This window comes from Megalops cyprinoides, chromosome 25, assembly GCF_013368585.1.
Source record: "Megalops cyprinoides isolate fMegCyp1 chromosome 25, fMegCyp1.pri, whole genome shotgun sequence".
NCBI classification, from domain to species: domain Eukaryota; kingdom Metazoa; phylum Chordata; class Actinopteri; order Elopiformes; family Megalopidae; genus Megalops; species Megalops cyprinoides.
Genome location: NC_050607.1, coordinates 2,122,071 through 2,139,998, shown reverse-complemented (window position 1 = coordinate 2,139,998; position 17,928 = coordinate 2,122,071). Strand labels below are relative to the sequence as shown.

General features: G+C 46.3%; 2 protein-coding genes across 2 annotated transcripts in view; both read right to left on the bottom strand.

Annotated features, from left to right (window-relative positions):
- Positions 1–70: 70 nt before the first annotated feature.
- On the bottom strand, positions 71–8,741 carry LOC118771882 (twinfilin-1-like). The gene is made up of 9 exons (XM_036520016.1): positions 8,648–8,741; positions 7,439–7,516; positions 7,045–7,223; positions 6,030–6,125; positions 5,758–5,862; positions 2,869–2,994; positions 2,168–2,318; positions 1,641–1,762; positions 71–1,130 (listed from the first exon to the last, which is right to left on the bottom strand). Exons 1-9 carry the CDS (start codon positions 8,670–8,672, stop codon positions 960–962), a joined length of 1,053 nt encoding a protein of 350 aa, XP_036375909.1. The 5' UTR covers positions 8,673–8,741; the 3' UTR covers positions 71–959.
- A 7,494-nt stretch (positions 8,742–16,235) lies between these two features.
- LOC118771639 (P2Y purinoceptor 1-like) overlaps positions 16,236–17,928 on the bottom strand; it is an 8,038-nt gene continuing 6,345 nt past the window's right edge. The window contains exons 4-5 of the mRNA XM_036519648.1: positions 16,460–17,379; positions 16,236–16,418 (exon numbers count right to left, since the gene is read on the bottom strand). Of these exons, the coding sequence (XP_036375541.1) occupies positions 16,236–16,418; positions 16,460–17,379 (1,103 nt within the window). The remainder of the gene's footprint in view (positions 16,419–16,459; positions 17,380–17,928) is intronic.

The following is a 17,928-nucleotide window of genomic DNA, read 5'->3' as shown; positions in this document are numbered from 1 at the left end:
ATTTAAATATTTTATTCTAGTTTTTTAAACATTTGTTTCTTAGAAAAAAACACATTTATTGAGACTTGACATGACTGTTATCATCATTTTACCTACAGCTCTGTTCGACTGAAAATCTTCCTCATACAGAAAAGTTCTGGAATAGTGGTTTGCCTTTTGTTAGTCAGTAGACAAGGGTTTCTGTGGCGACAGCTTTTTCTCTGTCTGGGAACACTGTTCACTTCTCCTCACAACACAGAGCAGCTACACCGTACCCAAGACAGTCGCAGTGACAGCTCGTTTTATTGCATATGTGAGGTCTATCAGTGGTGTGAGACGCAGGGAAAACATTCTCTCCACCAGCACAACGATCACTGACACCACAGACACACCATTCTGGGTGCAACAAAGAACAGATCACAAACCCTATGTACAGCACATGCATAGAAAAATACTTATTCTTCAGCAGTAATGTGTTATGTAAACCCTGGGTAGATCAGACCGCTGTTGTTTTTGGATTATAAAAAGCTCTGTAGGAAAACAGATGCAGCGTTATACCTTTTTGTATCACAGCCACACCTGCAATGTTCAGGAACACTATACTAACCTCAGGCTAGTCTTATCAGCAATAATACACTTAGAAGACATAAAGCCATTCAACACATACACAGCCTGCTTCACACAGCCTTGACCCCACACTCCCACTACGAAGTGTAAAAATGTTTCATCTCGTGTAACCTCAGAAAACATTCCTCCAAATCTAAATTCAGATACTGTACATCCTGTGCAGCGAGCTACAAACTGAAGTTCATATGTTTGTGTCTTTGTGTAGTGTGTTTGCTGTATGTGCATAGTTCAGTCTAGGGGTGATTTTGAGGGTTAAAAAGGGGTTTTCCGTATGGAAGTACTTTTCAGATCAGGTTTCCTTACTAACTGGAATGTTCCATTGTAGCCCGGGGTGGTGGGGGGTGGGTGGGTGTTTAATCGTCCTCGTCCTCGTCGTCTCCGGGTGCTCGTATCATCCGGCGACCCCCCCTCTTCCCCTGGGGGCCCTTTGGTTTGGCGAATGCCTGCTTGTGCGCATGCTGCTTCGGGTGAACCTCCTCGTACAGGAAATCGCTGGTCAGTTCGTCACCGTTGTCTATCTCCATCTGAGAACAACCGTGCAGGTAGAAAACGCTAATGATTCAGAGGGTCAGAGGGCCAACGTATAGAGAGTAAACTAAAAGCATTCTGGCTGCAGCTTCATCACAGGTACACTATGGATCACAGCTACAGTTAGCTCACAGAGGTCACAGATCCTGTGAAATTAGGAGATACTGCTGTGCTCCTGAAAATTATACATGCAAACATTAAAAGAGTGCAGGAAAATAGAAAACAGACAGAGTTTCATTTGAAATGCATGGTAAAGGAGTGAACTGCTAAACCAATCAGAGTTGTTGTAACTCCTCAGAGCCTTCCAAGCAGGGGGTGCTGCGTGGTGACAGTGTATTAGCATGCTGGCACTGGTCAGGAACAGAGTGCCTACAGCTCCTGCCAGAAGCACAGCTTCAGCTCATTTGGGTTCATTCCTTTCAGAAGACCAGCATTCCACAGGAACACTGTTCACAGCTTGCTACTCTTGTTCCGCTAAGAGGCTGTCTGGCCTGAAGTCTCCCCACCTTCTTGGCGATCTCAATCTTCAGGTTGTTCTCCACCATGTCCACCAGGGGGTTCTTGCAGCTGGAGTAGAGCATTCTCTCCCGGATGCTGCACTTGTAGCCAGGCATGGAGTAGATGAAGACTGCAAATTTAAACAGCGAGCAGTTCATTCAGACTGCGCAGGATTAGATGATCTAATGGCAGACGTGGAGCCAGGGGAAAGGAGAGAGGGGTACATGCATCCTGCCAAACCTCTCTGCCATTGTAGCAGTGCTGGGCTGTGCTGTGAGCTATTCTCTATTCTTTAAGAGAACAAAACACTTTCTCAGGGGGGCTAACTTTCACGGGGATATAAAATGTCAGCACTTCTCTCACTCGGAGCCTCGCCTTAAGAACATGGCAGACCTCCAGTACATCAAACTCCAGTTTCTGACGCCACATTTTTCAAATGTTTCCCTGTTTCTAAGCTAACACTGGGTAGAATTCAGACGTAAGTCAAGGCATTGATGCTGACAACTCTGCTGATGTTGCTGAAAAGCTGTTTCACCTGTAGACTCCAGGTAGTCGCCTTCGTGGGAGTGCTTGTAGAGGAAGAAGTGGTAGCGGGCGGAGTCCTTAGGGATCCTTTTCGGCAAGTCTTTGATCTCCGTGGGGGAGGTGTCTGACAGCTTTATAATCTCATTCTGAAAATCTATTTCCTGTTGATAAAATGGTGCACATAACATTGTCAGAATAAAATGAAGATGATATTCTGATGTTTAAAACTTTTGAACCCTGTTGGCATAGTTTTATTACCTTTTAATGACCTACAAAACCACTAAAAAGATGGGAACTTTCTCCCCATAATGCCATTGCAAAAAAATGGCATTATGGGCATTGCAATGAATTCGAGTATGACACAATTATGATAAATATTTGCTCACACGATTTCAAATGTTAACAAGTTTGAGGATGAGAAATACTGTATCTGCATTTAATGCTAATTTTCTTTATGACAGCACCTTTCATACATACCATACAGAATACCTAAAAGGGTGCCACACTCCTGCCTCTGTGAAAAAACTGAATGATATGAGAGGGCACAGTCTCTGTTATCGCTGTTACCCATAATGCACCTTCATATCAAAACCTCCCACATCATAAATGAGGGCGGAGTCAGACCTGTCTGGCCATTCCAAAGCTCCCACTCCCTTTAAATCCCACACACCCCCAAACACTGCCTGCTGAACAGATGAGAGTTCTGCTTACAAGCTGGACGTAATTGTACTTCTTGTCCCTGAAGTGCTCCAGGGCCTGGACAGCGTCTCCGTGCATGGGAAAGGCCACTCCCTGCAGCGTCTGCTGCTTGGTGTCCACGCTGATATCGGTCTGAACCTGTAGGGGAAACAGCAAATAGAGAACACATGGTTCCACGCTCACATCGCGCACGACTGACGCGGATGAAGCAACCGCACCGTGATTTCACAACACAGGCTGGGAACAAACTCCTCACACCAGGAGGCTGCCTTTGTGCCCTGTTTGTACTTTTACACAAACAGAAGTAAATTCCAAATGAGTCACCACACACATGCAAGTCTGCAGGACACTGCAGGAGGCGTCCGCTGCAGCAGTTTGAGTAGCACATTTCAGAAACTGTTTTTTTTATATTCTTACACAATATCTACAGATCAGCAGTCCTTTGATTAACAGAAATATTGAGAATAAAACATTCTTAAAAATGGTTTAAATGTGTTGGCAAAACTTTAAGAGCAACAGGAAGATCACTGGAGCTAGTCTGAATCCCCCCCTGCAGCCACTAATCACACATTCAGCCACAGTGTCTTTTACACACCATTCAGAGCTAATGAGGATCTGGGAAATACTGCTTAAATACAACCATTTGTGTAATCTTGCTAAAACAGAAACGTTGTCCATCTATAGATGCTCATTCATACAGTGTGCCAGGACATATATGCTGTCTACATATACGACTGTTTGTTTCTTCTTCATGTGGATATAATAATGGTTTTATCCATCTGCTTAGTAAAAGCAGTCTCTCAGCAAATGAATAATGAATATTTCAAAGCCTCTTTTCTTCGACCAGTACATCCAGATTAGGGCTGTATTAATGTATTATCTTCCTGCTACAGCTGTTGATCACAGGGGGGGAAATGCAACCCAACTTCCTGTTTTTCCTTTTCTCACATTAGCGGGCCGTGTCTGTGAAGAGGACCTATGGGCTGCCTCTGCTGGAAGCACTTCCTTTTATGGTCTGAGTGAAAGACGATACTCTCTGATGTCACAGAATATACACTGCAATTAAGACTGGTTGGTTTCCTTCAGAAGCAAAACCAAATAAAGCTTAATTTGAAGGATGGCCTTACTTTAAATACATTTAAGTATAAAGTCTGGAGTTTGTCAAAGGCCAACTGACAAGAGACTTAACCCTTGCGCCCACAGTTCGGCGTATCACCCTCAGGAGTTTGAGACATTTGGCCCAGTGAGAAGTTCAATACGCTACTCTAACCTACTCGTGTGATAATAATATCAAGACATTACCCGTATATGTAATATTGTATATTACATATAGAGGTATAATATATATTGCATATTAAATGTGTGCATATATACATACATATAAACAAATATATTACATCCTTTAATACATGTGAACATGTCATATTAAACTCCAAGATATCAACTACGAGAAGGAAGGAGCAGATGTGTTTACCAGACGGCTGGGTTTGAAAAATACACCCAAAACTGCAGTATCAGAATCCCGCTCACAGGTGACAGTGACATTGCACTTTCTCTGAGCACAATCAATACACTGCATTGAATAAATATCCCATCATCACCTTTTAAGGTGCCCCTTCCATTATCTGATTTGGAGATTGAAGCGGGTGCTAATATGTCCCCTAAAATGTCACTCTGCTCCCCCTGTCTCTGTTGCTTGTGGTGCCAAAACCGCACTTTCTATCCACGCAAGGGTCTCCGTGGCAATCCTGGTGTTGCTTTGACAGGCGTCAGCGCCTCTGCAGTGATTGGCTGTGCCGTGGCAGCACCTGTGGGATGGTAATGCTGACCTGGTGCTCGCTGGCACACGGTCTGTTCTGTCTTTCTGTTTCCGCGTTCGTTAAAATCTAAATGGAACTCAGTTTAGAATGTCGCCTCATCCTGGCTGTCACTGTCAAACGGAACGTAAACTCACGTCAGAATGTTTCTTTAATAACACAGCAACACAAGGCAGCACAGAAGACAGAACTCAGCACAGTAAACACCGCCACATTTGGAACATTAGCTGTTATGCCTCAGGTGTAGCAGAAGTGTCCCTTTAATCTATGCACAGGGGTCAAACTGCCTGATTGAAGGTAGATATGTGACACATATAATATGTGATACATCCTGTGTCTAAATTTATGCCTGTAGAACAGCACTAAACCAAACAGTGCAGCTATAGCTGGAAGTGTTTCAGAAAAATAACAGGCTTAACATTTCTCATTATCACCACACCTACAAACGCCTACATTTGTTTTTCCTGCAGATCAACTACTACTGAAAGAGAAATGCAAATAGCCTTCACTCATGCACACAGACAATGTAATACATGACTTTGTACATATGGGCACCAAACACAGCACTCTTTCAGGGACACAGCGATTGCAATTCAAATCAATGAAAACACATCAGGTTACAGGAGACGTCTGTGTCTCTCTATGCACGTGCACACAACTCTATGTCTGAATGAGTGTGTTTGTCTATGCATGTGTAAGTGTCTGTGTATGCATGTGCGTGTGTGTGTGTGTGTGTGTGTGTGTGAGACTGAGTGAGAGAGATTGTGTGTATGTGTGTGTGTGTGAGTGTGTGTGTGTGAGACTGAGTGAGAGAGATTGTGTGTGAGTGTGTGTGTGTGTGTGTGTGTGTGTGTGAGACTGAGTGAGAGAGATTGTGTGTGAGTGTGTGTGTGTGTGTGTGTGTGTGAGACTGAGTGAGAGAGATTGTGTGTATGTGTGTGTGTGTGAGTGTGTGTGTGTGAGACTGAGTGAGAGAGATTGTGTGTGAGTGTGTGTGTGTGAGACTGAGTGAGAGAGATTGTGTGTGTGTGTGTGTGTGTGTGTGTGTGCACGCATGGATACGAGTGCCTGCATACAGGGCTACCTCATTCAGTTTGATCTGTCTCAGTTCCTCCTCGGCAGCAGTGAGTGGGAGAGGAGCAGCCTGGGAGGTCAGGTACTTCCTGTAGCCACTCAGAGACACGTCATCCTGGAAGCAACAGCAGCATCACTGTCAGCAACGTCTTTGTATCCACTGCCATTTACTTTCCTGCTTCAGATGTCCTTTTAGAGGTATCGTGTGCGCCCCACCTCTGACACCCCAAACACCACTTCATTTCTGAGCAATGCAATGATGCCTAGAAATCCACTGCATACCTTTGTGGTGCCAAAGATCTCATCCTTGATGTGTCCTCCGCCAAATTCCTTTTTCAGAGTAGCTCTAGTGGCCGCATACAACATTTTCTGCCGTACCTATTTGGTGAGAAGCAAATATTTCACATTCTGGCACTAAAACAATCACTGGAACGTAGCTTTTTGTGTCAGTGTGATGTAATTTAACATAACAGCTGTAAAACAATTTCACACTCTCTGCTTGCATTCACTTTTAGAGTCAGTACTGAGCTTTTCAACAATTTACCACAAGTTACCATTGCAAATACTCCTAGCAAGGGAGCAGTGCAATATTCACTTTCAAATTTCAACAGTCAAAATTTTCCACAATAAAACAAAAACAAAAACGGTCTGAAAACAATTTAAGTTTCTTCTGTGATCTCAAAATGTCGAAGAGGGTGCATATTCATATGGCAGTTATTATATTTCAGTTAAACACGCAAAGCAAAACAACATGAGTGGGTATCTGAAAGCATTACAATGAGAAGTGTGCAAGTGTCTGAAGTTTTCCACTCAGAGAGGGCAGCTTGCTGACTTGTTTGAACCTGCTACACTCTGCCTGGGATAGGATAGGAATGCTCAGTGTGCGAGCTGATTGGCCGGGGCTTTTCTGTCCTGTGTCACATATTTCCTTCTGATCTCAGCTTAAAGACAGCAGTGCCAGAGGCCTCTCATCCTGATGCATGTGCCCCATATGCTGCAAGGCCCTGCCGTCTGAATTCCTCTCTCAGATCTCTGCAACGGCTTCTCTGTGCTCTCATTTGCTACAGATCAGAAACGCCCATCTTCCTAAGAACAGCAGACTTCAGCCCTTCTCACTGTTTCTGTGTGCCTATACAGTGCATAACATGGATGTAAAAAAAAAACAACTTATTTGCCAAAGGGACATTATTTACAGTGAGGTGGTAGTCATGACCATTAAGCTTGAAGTTGTTATGATCCAGCCTGCTGATCTGGGCAAGACTGCGGTAAGTGCGGAAGCATCTTGACACCGACTCACAGGTGAATGGTCAGGTGACCAGGCCAGGAAGATCCACTCGTATCCCTGGTTATTGCTGGAGTCCAGCCGGTACAGGATGTAGGATGGCTGGTCGTCCTCCAGGAACGGAAGAACACAGGAGTCATACTCCTGGTCCCACGTCTTTGAGGGCGGCTTGCTGCCGCCCACCACTAACTGCTCTGAAACACAGGAAGGCCGAAGCAGACTGTAAGGTCACAACATTCATTCCGCACTCACGCAGGTACACAGACTCCTCACTCAGAGACGTCAACACAGTGAACAAGAGGAGGAATCAGGCCTTCTCTGATGTGGCATAGCAAAGGTTATGAACACATCTTTTCCTCTTTTCACAGTCTTACACGTGGTTTACAAAGTGAAAAAAAACTGAACTGACCATTATCAATCGCTATCTTCAGCAGTCGGTAGTCCCCATTCCTCGCCCTTGCAAAAAGGTCTTTCACTTCCCCGGAGGCTGTGAAGGCAACGCCAAGAATGACTTCTGTGCAGAGCAAGAGGAACCCCAGGAAAGCTGCATGGGTGCGCTTGTCTGAACGCACAATTAAAGCCCTCCACACTGGCATGAACTCACCTTTCACACATTTTCAATGTGTTACAATCGCATATTACGCAGCTGATATAGATCTATCTCTAGGCCTATCAAACAGTGATAAAGGGATTGTTTTGTGTGTATGTGTGCTCGCTGTACCGGGGGCTCATTGATCTCTATCGAACGTGGATCCCCTGCTATAGCTCCTGTGCACGAAGGAGCTTTGCATATGATTTACGGATCTGTGAATCTATACATCATTTCTCAAACCCATTTCGGAGCAAGCGGTACGGAACATTAAAAGTCACCTGACAAGTACATTTTATTTAGTGATGGCTCAAGCTTATAGCTTAGGAGTTGATTGATATCGCTGTATTTCACCATGTATTTATTTTATTGGAGCAGACGCGTGTCCCACATAGCTACCTTTCCGTCTATGAGGAAACAGAACTACTGCCCTCAACATAACATCTGCCCATTTTCGTTTGTGGCTACCCAGCTAATCATCAATTTGTGGATTGAATTCTACATTCATGTATATCTGGGGGCCTGGATCACCCATCGGATAAACAAACCGCTTGCGTTTTTCCCCGAAAGTCATCTCAGTAACTCAATGTGTTGCCAGCTCGCAGCTTCTGGTTTTGATGATCAGGCATGCAGGCTAGGCGTTGTCTGAATTTGTTCCAGCAGCGCTTAGTCTTGCGGCATAAGGTGCATATTTCTGTTCACACAAGAGCTCTGTAGTCATGCTGACGGGCGAGCAAGCAAACGCACTGGAGCGAGAAATCTCTGATTTGCGTGACCATTTAAGTACAACAAATCGCGGGTTGTATTCGGCAGTAAAACCCGTTCGTTATCTTGCTAGCTACAACACAGGTTAACGCACGGTACAACCTGACTGATACAACAGGTTTTCAGTAAAACCTGGAAATTCATTTTGTTAAACACATCTCAAGCAATCTGATCGAACCGGAACAATAGCTCGCAACTTCACGTCCATCTCATTGTCCTCTTCTCTGCCTGTGCTGCTCTGGTTAAAATAATAAAAGGGTTTACCTTGAATGCCCGTTTGATGGGACATTGTACTTGTTTCGTCGGAGTCCGCCGGCTGTTATTGGGAAGCAGAAGAATAAGGAAGAAGGAAAGCGAACTACAGTAACTCGACCTGCCCCTGGCGTGGCGTCACCATGCCGCAGCTCTGAGGTCATGTGATGCAGCTGGTGCGGCGCGGTCGCGAAAATGTGGAGGAAACGGCTTAAAGCCTGCTGTTCCAGCGCTTACCTCTCAGCCAATAAAATTCGAGCGTAATGTGTACTGCTGTACGTAATTGGTTTAAAATAAGGCTGCTGGGGAACTCGCTTAATAAAACAACCGTGTTTGCTTTATGCACAGATGTGTCTGATATTTCGGATGTACAATTTGGAGAACCTAGTCCGAGGCAAACCTGGAATCCGTTGAATCACTACAACAATTAAATTGTCTTATTAAGTAATTTGATGCTGTCATGATAATTATGCATGATTGTATTTTTTGTGTTCGATGTGACAGTGCCATATTTTTTTTCATAAACACTTCAGACTTAGGTATAAAACTTTAGCCTTATAAAGACCTTATTTAAACCTGAATACCAAATGGCAGGATATCATTTTTGCATAAATCCTCACAGTATCATTTGACAGGTCTCAAGGCAGATTGATTGTTCATAATGTCCAGAAGTATAATAATGCTTTTCGTTGCACAATGTCATTAGACCCACGGTCCCCATCCAGCTTGGCCACCAAGCACGTTGACGTTTTTCACGTGTGCATTACTTTTCACGGTGCTCTCTCAGCTCTCTCATTCTGGCATGCATAGCAGTGGCTGTTTTAAGATGTGCGTGCTGTTGGTCCCCGGCTGTGTGCAGTGATAATATTAATTGATTAATATGACTAACAGTTGTTGTTTACCGTTTGGATCTCTGGCTGGTCTCTAGGTGCGTTCTTGACTACAACACAAACTCACCAATCTGCTTAGCCAGAAAATCATGAGGTTGTCTGCAAGCTGTTGTATTTTAGACTATAGACGTCTCGATCTTTCTGGGTGTATGCTGTTGAATGATAGAGAAGCACACTACCTTTCCTTGGAGTTTTATGGCTTTCTGTGGACGTTATGAGCACACTTGTCAGATGAAAATAAAAACCCTTGAATGAGTGTTTTATAGACTATAATAATGGATCCTTGAGCTGTAGTGATTTGGAGGAGTTCTGTATGTGCATACTGCATGCTCACATATTCGTCTGGTAGCTATTTCGGGATGCAAGTGGAGCGTTTAAATATTGGGTTGGAATAGTAGCAGTTAAAAGTAAAGAGTGGGTTGGGCTGGGGTGGGAGATGCAGGGCCTTCATGAGGTCGAGGTGGAGAGCAGGGGCCCTCCCTCAGAGCTCAGGGCTTGTAAGGGCTCCTGGCAGGGGAGTGGGGCAGGGTAAACTGAACCAGCTGTGAGGTGGTGCCGAGCGTGGAGGGGAAATGCCTGCGTGCAGAAGGCCTGCGCTCACAGGAATAGCAGCAGCTGCAGGCAACTCCCAGCGCCACACCTTCCCTGGCGGTCTAAAATAGACTTTCCAAGGAGGCTTGTAGGGCTCCGTGGCCTCGGATTAAGGAGGTGATCCTGAGTGATTTCAGCAGGAGTTATTGGGAGGACTACTTCACACTGAACCTCGATGGACCCCACTAATTTTCTGTGCTGACTGAGAACATTTCGGCCTGGAGCAATCAGCTCTGTTTCCCAGACAGACTCTGTGGCTGAGGTGGCTCAGGGAGAAATACCTGCCCTCTTCTCTGGTTTTTCCAGTGGTGGCCTGCCTGATGGCCTTTTAGAGGTGCCTCCTTCTTGAAGAATCTCGTTTCCCTCAGCCAGTTGGAGTGGAACATAATCGGGTGGTTCCCTCCTCCTCTGTGAAGAACGCTGGTGGAGGAGGGAGGGTCCTGAAGGTACCACTGTGGCTGCTGGCCACAGCCTGTTCGCTGGGAGAGTTCATCCATCACCGGCACCTCTTGGGTACCACGCTGATGACAGGAAACTGAGGTTTTACACTCCCCATAGAGGGTGGAGCTACCTTATGCTGTCAATCACTGTCTCATATGAACCGTAACAAATGACCTCACTTTCCACAGAAAAAACGCTTATGATTGGTTCAGATCAGTGAGTCACATATGATGCGTGACCTCTCCACCCATATTAGGGTTCATGAACCCTCACTCTACCATTCGAGTCACACTCACTATTTCCCCAGTATACCAACAGCATGCCTCTTCTCTCCCATTACTTGCCAAAACAATGTCATCAGTACTGCTTACATGCAATAGGAATCTATGCCCCTATACTCTGTAGTGACCCTTAATTTCCTAATGATAGGTACAAAGGGCCCAAAATAAGACAGAGCCAGCCGCTCCCTAGGTTTCCTCTGGGCCCCCTGTTCTCACAGACCTGTGAAGTGGGTTCTTGGCAGAAAAGTTGTTTACTCAGTGCACAGGCTCAAATGACTTCCTGTGACTCATTCAAATTCCAGGCTATTCAAATCAAATTATCTAGGGCCATATCCATCTGAGGAGATGTTAATCATTAACACTAGAGGGTCGCATCGATGTGCAATCTTTGCAGGGTCTCTGACGTCCTCCCCATGCTGACACGGGAAGGGCGGTGTGGGTAATGTTCTGTGAGTGCTGTACCTGTAGAGCAGTCCCCTCTTCCTGCAGAGCAATATCTGTGCTGTCCCTCTTGTCATTGCGGGTGACAGTCTCCACAGATGACTAATGCTCTGTCTGTTTGAAGTTTTACTGCCCTGTCTACGTCTTTTGCCTTCATTCAGACCATTATGTTTGTTGAGGAGGCAAGTTTCACCATGTGTCGCCATCAGAAGAAACCCAAAAGGCTTGGATTCAACCTGATTTGCAAATCACAGCATTCACACTCTAACGGAAAGTTCAAATCACAGCATTCACACTTTAACGGAAAGTTCAAATCACAGCATTCACACTAATAGAAAGTTTTGCCTATACTTTCTAGAGGCATTTACCATCATAGACAGATGTTTAAACATTGCACCGGCCTCGCTCCATTTTGCCCTACTTCATACCGAGTCGGTGCAGTTAAAGCCTGTCTGCCCCCTCCACCTTACCTGACACCTGTGTGCAGTGTCGCCAGGTAACCGTGACTCTCTTCAGAAAGTTCCAGTAGAGAGAGGATGGTGCATGTGTGGGCTGTGAAGTATCAGAGTTTAGAGAGCTCTTACACAGTCCCAATCAGAGAGGGAAACACACACACACATCTAAGGGGGAAAATATCATTTATTATGCAGCATGAACTCACAGGCCAATTTGCTCAGTTCAGTAGAGCTGAGAGCTTTCCTTTAGTGGAAGGCTAACTGCTTTTCAAGTCTCAGTTCCACTTATCTTACTGTGATGTCTAAATAATGTAATACCTCATTACCCATTTAGCAAGGCTTGTCGAGATACAAATGATCACAGTGATCTATAATATTTTCACCATGAAGTGTAATCAAAACGCTGCCATTTCTGAATCTTTTATGTGTTGCAGTGTATCAAAAGAAAATCAGACCAAATCAGGCAACTGTTACACCACCAGACCCCATAATCACTGAATAAAGTATGAAAGGAAGGTTCATCCAATCACAGAAAGAGCCATTTTCTCCTGACCGGGCTGTGTTCACTGTTGCCTGTTACCTGATTAGAAATGATCACTCCTTATCAGGATAATGCAATTGAATTGGCCGCTTTTTTGTTTGCATGAACATATTCAGGATTCAGAGAATAAATACCCACTCAGTCCCTTTAAAGGTAATCCGTAATCAGAGGAATTAGAAGGCAAAACCATAGCATATTTGTGTGGTGTGTTTCAATGTCTGGCTGTAATCCACTTAGTGGGCGAATCCTAATAACTCTCGTTTCTATCTGTATGAAATCATGGCGTAAGTTTTCCTCTTTCACCGCTTCATGTTCTGGTGTTCACAATGTGCAGCAGTAAGGTTTGAAAATCCACAAAAAAAAGAATTAATAACAAAAAACTTGTGGATTAACATTTTCTGTGACCTTTGCGTTCAGATGATTTCTGCTTGTTTGATTGCACTGGTCCTGTCACCACTGTTTATGTGCCACCTGAGGGCTGCCAGTTGGGTCCCGTCACCAGCCATCACAGTGACCCGGTAAGAGCTAGCCTGCTGCATGGCTGGGGGTGTCTGACCCGTGTCTCTGCATGGTGTGGTAGGAGAGAGCCAAAACATTGCATTCACCCCTTGAAAGGAGCCAGTACTTTGCTTATTCTTATTCCAGGTGTACATACTCTACCAGTTGAATCTTTCCACCCTCCTGAGTGCCCCTTTTCCGTAATATTGTTTGCAGGGGACCATTTAAAATATGTATACCAGACAGCACACATTAATATGGATATCTTTCAAATTCACAGTTGGAACAGATGAAGGTTTGTAGAACATTGTATTGTGTTGTGTTATACAACTGGCATCTTAATGATATTATAAGTGCAGCACGTTGCCGCAGAACCAAGCAAGAAGACAGTCTAGCAGTTTGTTGAAGAGGTGAAATCGGCTGTCCGGTTGGCTGCCCCTTGTGACTACATTATCATTATTAAAGCTGAGGCGTCCACTTTGCCTTAGTTTCTGATCTGAGCAGCATAGGTGTTAGGAAATGCATTCAAATCTCACTCATATATCTCTCTGTCATGGATATCACTGGTCTCCTGTGCAGTCAGATGGAATTGCTGTGTCAGGGTAGATTCTGGATGGAATTGCTGATTCAGGGTAGATGCTGGATGGAACTGCTGTTTCACGGTGGGTTCATTCATTACTCTGTTTTAGGTGTTGCCTAATCGTCTCCAGTCAGCATTATGGTTGCGTGTTACCAACATAATTACAGAATTATTTAACTAACTATGCTTTATTTGTTTCTGGAATGGGATGGTGTGACAGCTAGCATATGCACTGTTCCCAAGCAACAGGGCTGGGAAATGTTGGCTAATATATTTACACAGTTACATAGAATAAACCTGCCCTATGATGCAATTTCAGGCTGATAGTTTGTGTCACTGATTGACAAACACTGGTGCCTTTGGGTTATCTGTGTGTAATTTATCCTCACCAAAGGTGAACTCGATGGCCCTCGGGAAGGACACAGGCAATTCCAGCTGCCCTTTTCCAAAGAGGTGGAAGAAGCTCCGTCTGCGGCGCCTTCTGCGTGTTCCCGTTTGTGCATTTTCATGAGGCCGTTAAATTCAGTTTCATATGCCTCGTGAGCCAATCAGAAACATGGTGCTGTCAGAAGCTTTTTTATTGAGAAAGGATGAGTGTTTGCGTAAAGTGCACAGCTGTGCAGGATGAAAGCAAACACATATAAAGCTGAGGAAATTGCCCATGAATTTCGGTGTAATATTTTCCCAGGAAAATTGCTTTTAAGCGTGTTGCCTATGGCTGCTTAATGAGCTCTCTCAGATCTGATATCCGCAGTGATATCTCACTGCAAACAGTGAAGGCTGTAAATGCTGCCGTTTCCGTGTGTGGCGGTAGTGGCTGTCACCCGCAGCTCTGATGAACCGCAGTTGAGATGCTCCAGATACCCCCTGCCCCTCTCTCCCGGGACCTCCGGCATTCTCAGCCTTTATTTCCCAGTGGCCAGGCGGCTTATTCCAGCCACGCAGCCGGCAGTCTGATGGAGGGCAGCTGGGACCCAAAACAGAGTCACTCACAGGGGCGGAGTCACACAGGTACGATGCAGCCAATGACGCGACCCCATAGGACTCCATCAGTGACATGGGGACAGAACTGAGGCCTGGACAGAAGGGCCCGCCCCTCATGGACAGACTCTGCCCATCAGGGACAGACTCCACCCCTCAGAGTCATGGTTTCATACAGCAGTGTTTCCCAGTCCTGGTACTGGGAACCTACTGGATGTCATTACAAATGTAATAGTAATTTGTAATAATGTAATTTGGGTTTGAGTGAGTTGATAAAAGAATATTTACATCTGTCAGTTATCTGCAGGAAGTCCTTTGTAAAATAAATGTCATTTTGGAGGTGCTTTTCATTTGCATTAAAACAAATGAAAGTAAATGTGACTGTTAATCTTGTAATTATTTTCATGAATATATGACCCTTAAATAAATGTAGGGCAGCTGTCTTGATCAAGCTTAACCAATGCTGTCATTTTTCTAGGCACTCCAATAATTCATTTTATAACTAATCCATTTCTAAACAATTACCTTAAATGTGTCTTTTATTCCTTGAAAGAGAACTATTTTATGTCAGCCAGTAGCAGATAGTAAGATATCTTTTTTCACATAACCTTGCATGTGCAAATGCAAACACTATCTTCGTGTAGCACATTCCAGATATCATATGGGTTAATATGTTTTTTTGCTGAATGAATGGTTTTCTCCCCACAAGTCTGTTAATACGAAAGATATTAAGAGGAGAGCAAATATGAAGAGAACCTGTATCAATACTGTGGCACTTCCATTTGATAGCCAATTGCAATGAAGTGTCGTTGAACACTATAGATAGAGGAGTGGGTTTGAACAGGCAAACTGTGTTTCTCTAAATCAGCTCTTTCTGCAAGATGTTGTATGTAATTTTATTTTTAATGTTTTTAGAATGATCAAAGGGTGTTGCTTTGATCTGCTCAAACCGCTTTTAAAACTGCTACACATACAGTGTAAAATATGTCTCCAAGGCCATGGGGCAAAGGACTCTAACCTGAGCGCATACTAAAACTGACCACCCAATGCTGATGTCAGCAAGACCCTGGAAAACCAGTCCACAGGGATCGGTTTCGCCTGCTTCTCACATTTCTATTGTCAGGGTGTGCCATTAGACAAAATGACCACTTCACAGTTTTATTAGCGCATGTTAAATGTGTATATCTAAAAAATAACCCTGCTGCCTTCTCCACCCTGTCCTCCTCAAGTGCCCCCACCACCAGACCACTGCACAGGAAGCAAAGGAACCCCCCCCCCAAAAAAAAAAATATACACAATCCATCCCCTGCAGCACCAACTGTCTGGCCAACCATGAAAAGCACTAAGCACACACCAAAATGAGCCACCCACCCAGGCAGCACAAATAATTGGACAGGACAAATACTGATGGAGTGGCTGTCAGCACAACGGAGTGGATGACAGCGTGGTAGGAGGACTGACTGGGTTGTAATTGGATAGGTGCATGATGGGAACAGGTGACAGTAAGATGGGACAGTATGGCTCATAATGTAGTTGGATAGGTGACAGGGCCACGAAGCAGGTGACAGTATGGTGAAACAGGTGACAGTGGTCAGGATGGCTGAGTGTAATTGGAGAGGTGACAGTCTGCCAGCTGACGCTGTACATTACATTACATAATTGGCATTTAGCAGACGCTCTTATCCAGAGCATCGAGTTACACTTTTTTTTTTTACAATGTTATCCATTTATACAGCTGGATATTTACTGTGGCAACTGTGGTTTAAGTACCTTGCCTAAAGGTACAGCAGCAGCGCCCCGGCGGGGAATCGAACCGGCTGGAGGGTGGGAGTCCTGCTCCTTCCCCACTCTGCTACACCGCTGGCGTAGGTGACAGGACGGGTGGGGGTGTGGCGGAGGTGTTACGGGGGTGTGACGGGGGTGTGACTGGGGTGTGTCGGGGGCGTGGCGAGGACACAGCATGGCGGGGGCATGGCGGGGCGTGGCGGGGCATGGCGGGGCGTGGCGGGGGCATGACGGGGCGTGGCGGGGGGCGTGGCGGGGCGTGGGGCGGCCGTCACCCCTGCGCCGCGACGCGCCTGCTCCTGCGGCAGCACGGCGGGAGGCGGCGGCGTCCCCGCAGCGCCAGGCAGCTCCGCTGGAAGCGCTCGCTGGCCAGGATGTAGAGCAGCGGGTCCAGCGCGCTGCTGATGCTGCACACCGCCTCCAGGAACTCGTAGGAGGCGTAGAGCACTGCCGCGTTGCCGGGGGTGACCAGGCGGTTGACCCGCATGAAGACCAGCGTCATGATCATCACGTGGTACGGCACGAAGGACACCACGAACACCGCGATGGCCGCCGAGATCAGCCGCAGGGGCCTGCCGGACCGCTTCCCGCTGGGCAGAGCGCGGAGCACCCGGGCGGTGAGCATGTAGAAGGACAGCATGAGGCCGAACGGCAGCACGAACCCCACCAGCGTCCGCGTGATGGAGATGGTCCTGACGTAGGCGAAGGGGCCCTGGATGTGGTCCATGCAGACGGTGATGTTGCCGGGCCTCTTGACGGCGAAGGTGACGAAGAGGTCGGGGACGGAGCCCAGCAGCAGCAGCATCCAGACGGCAGCGGAGCAGAACCGGGCCTTGCCGGCGTCCCACCAGGACAGCGAGCTGAGCGGGTGCACGGTGCCGGCGTAGCGGTCGAAGCTGATCAGCGTCAGGAAGAAGATGCTGCCGTAGATGTTGACGTTGAAGGAGACCTTCTTGAACTGGCAGAAGGTCTGGATGTCCCGCAGGTAGGGCTTCTGCAGACTGAAGTAGATGGTGAAGGGCAGGGTCAGCATCCAGGCGGAGTCGCACAGAGCCAAGTTCAGCAGGAACACGCTGCTGGCCGTCCACGCCTTCCGGAAGCAAGCGTAGCTGAGCAGCGCCGCCACGTTTCCCACAATGCCCACGGGCAGAGCCAGGGCGTACAGCACGAGTAGGAGGAAGCAGTACCACTGCCCGTCCCGGAACTGACTGCAGAACTCAGCCGAGCGGTTCAGAGGCTCCAGGAGCATCTCTGTCCGTCCTGAAGGCAGAAAGGGCGTCAGACACCGTGCGCACGCAGTACCGGGAACGACCTCACGAGATCTCAGATGTGGAAGTGCTGGTGATACAGTCATGACGGATACTAACATGCAGCGGCCGTCCGACCCCCACTTCCCCGTCTGTACAGTTTCAGAGAGACCTCCTGCTTTTCTACTGTGTGTCGACATGGTGGGAGAAACGCAAACTGTTGATCCTCCCTCTAATCTTCATATTAACACGTTGGAACATTAGCGCTGAGCTTGCCGGTGGCAAGCCAGCCGTGGATGCGTTCATTGATACAGCCATGGTCATATTTCAGATGTCTGTGTGATCTTTTGTCGGGTATCAAATATGCAAATTAATTAACTTACACACAAATGGGAGACAAAGCTACACCTTTATACACGCAGGCAGGAGTGCTTAAACAGACAGCTTTACCTGCTGTGTGGTAGGTCCTTAAACAGAAACACAGCCATTGTTCCTTACCTGCCTGGCTGTCATTGAATTTATTTGAATGATTTGATGTTACGGAGAAAAACGACCTCCACTC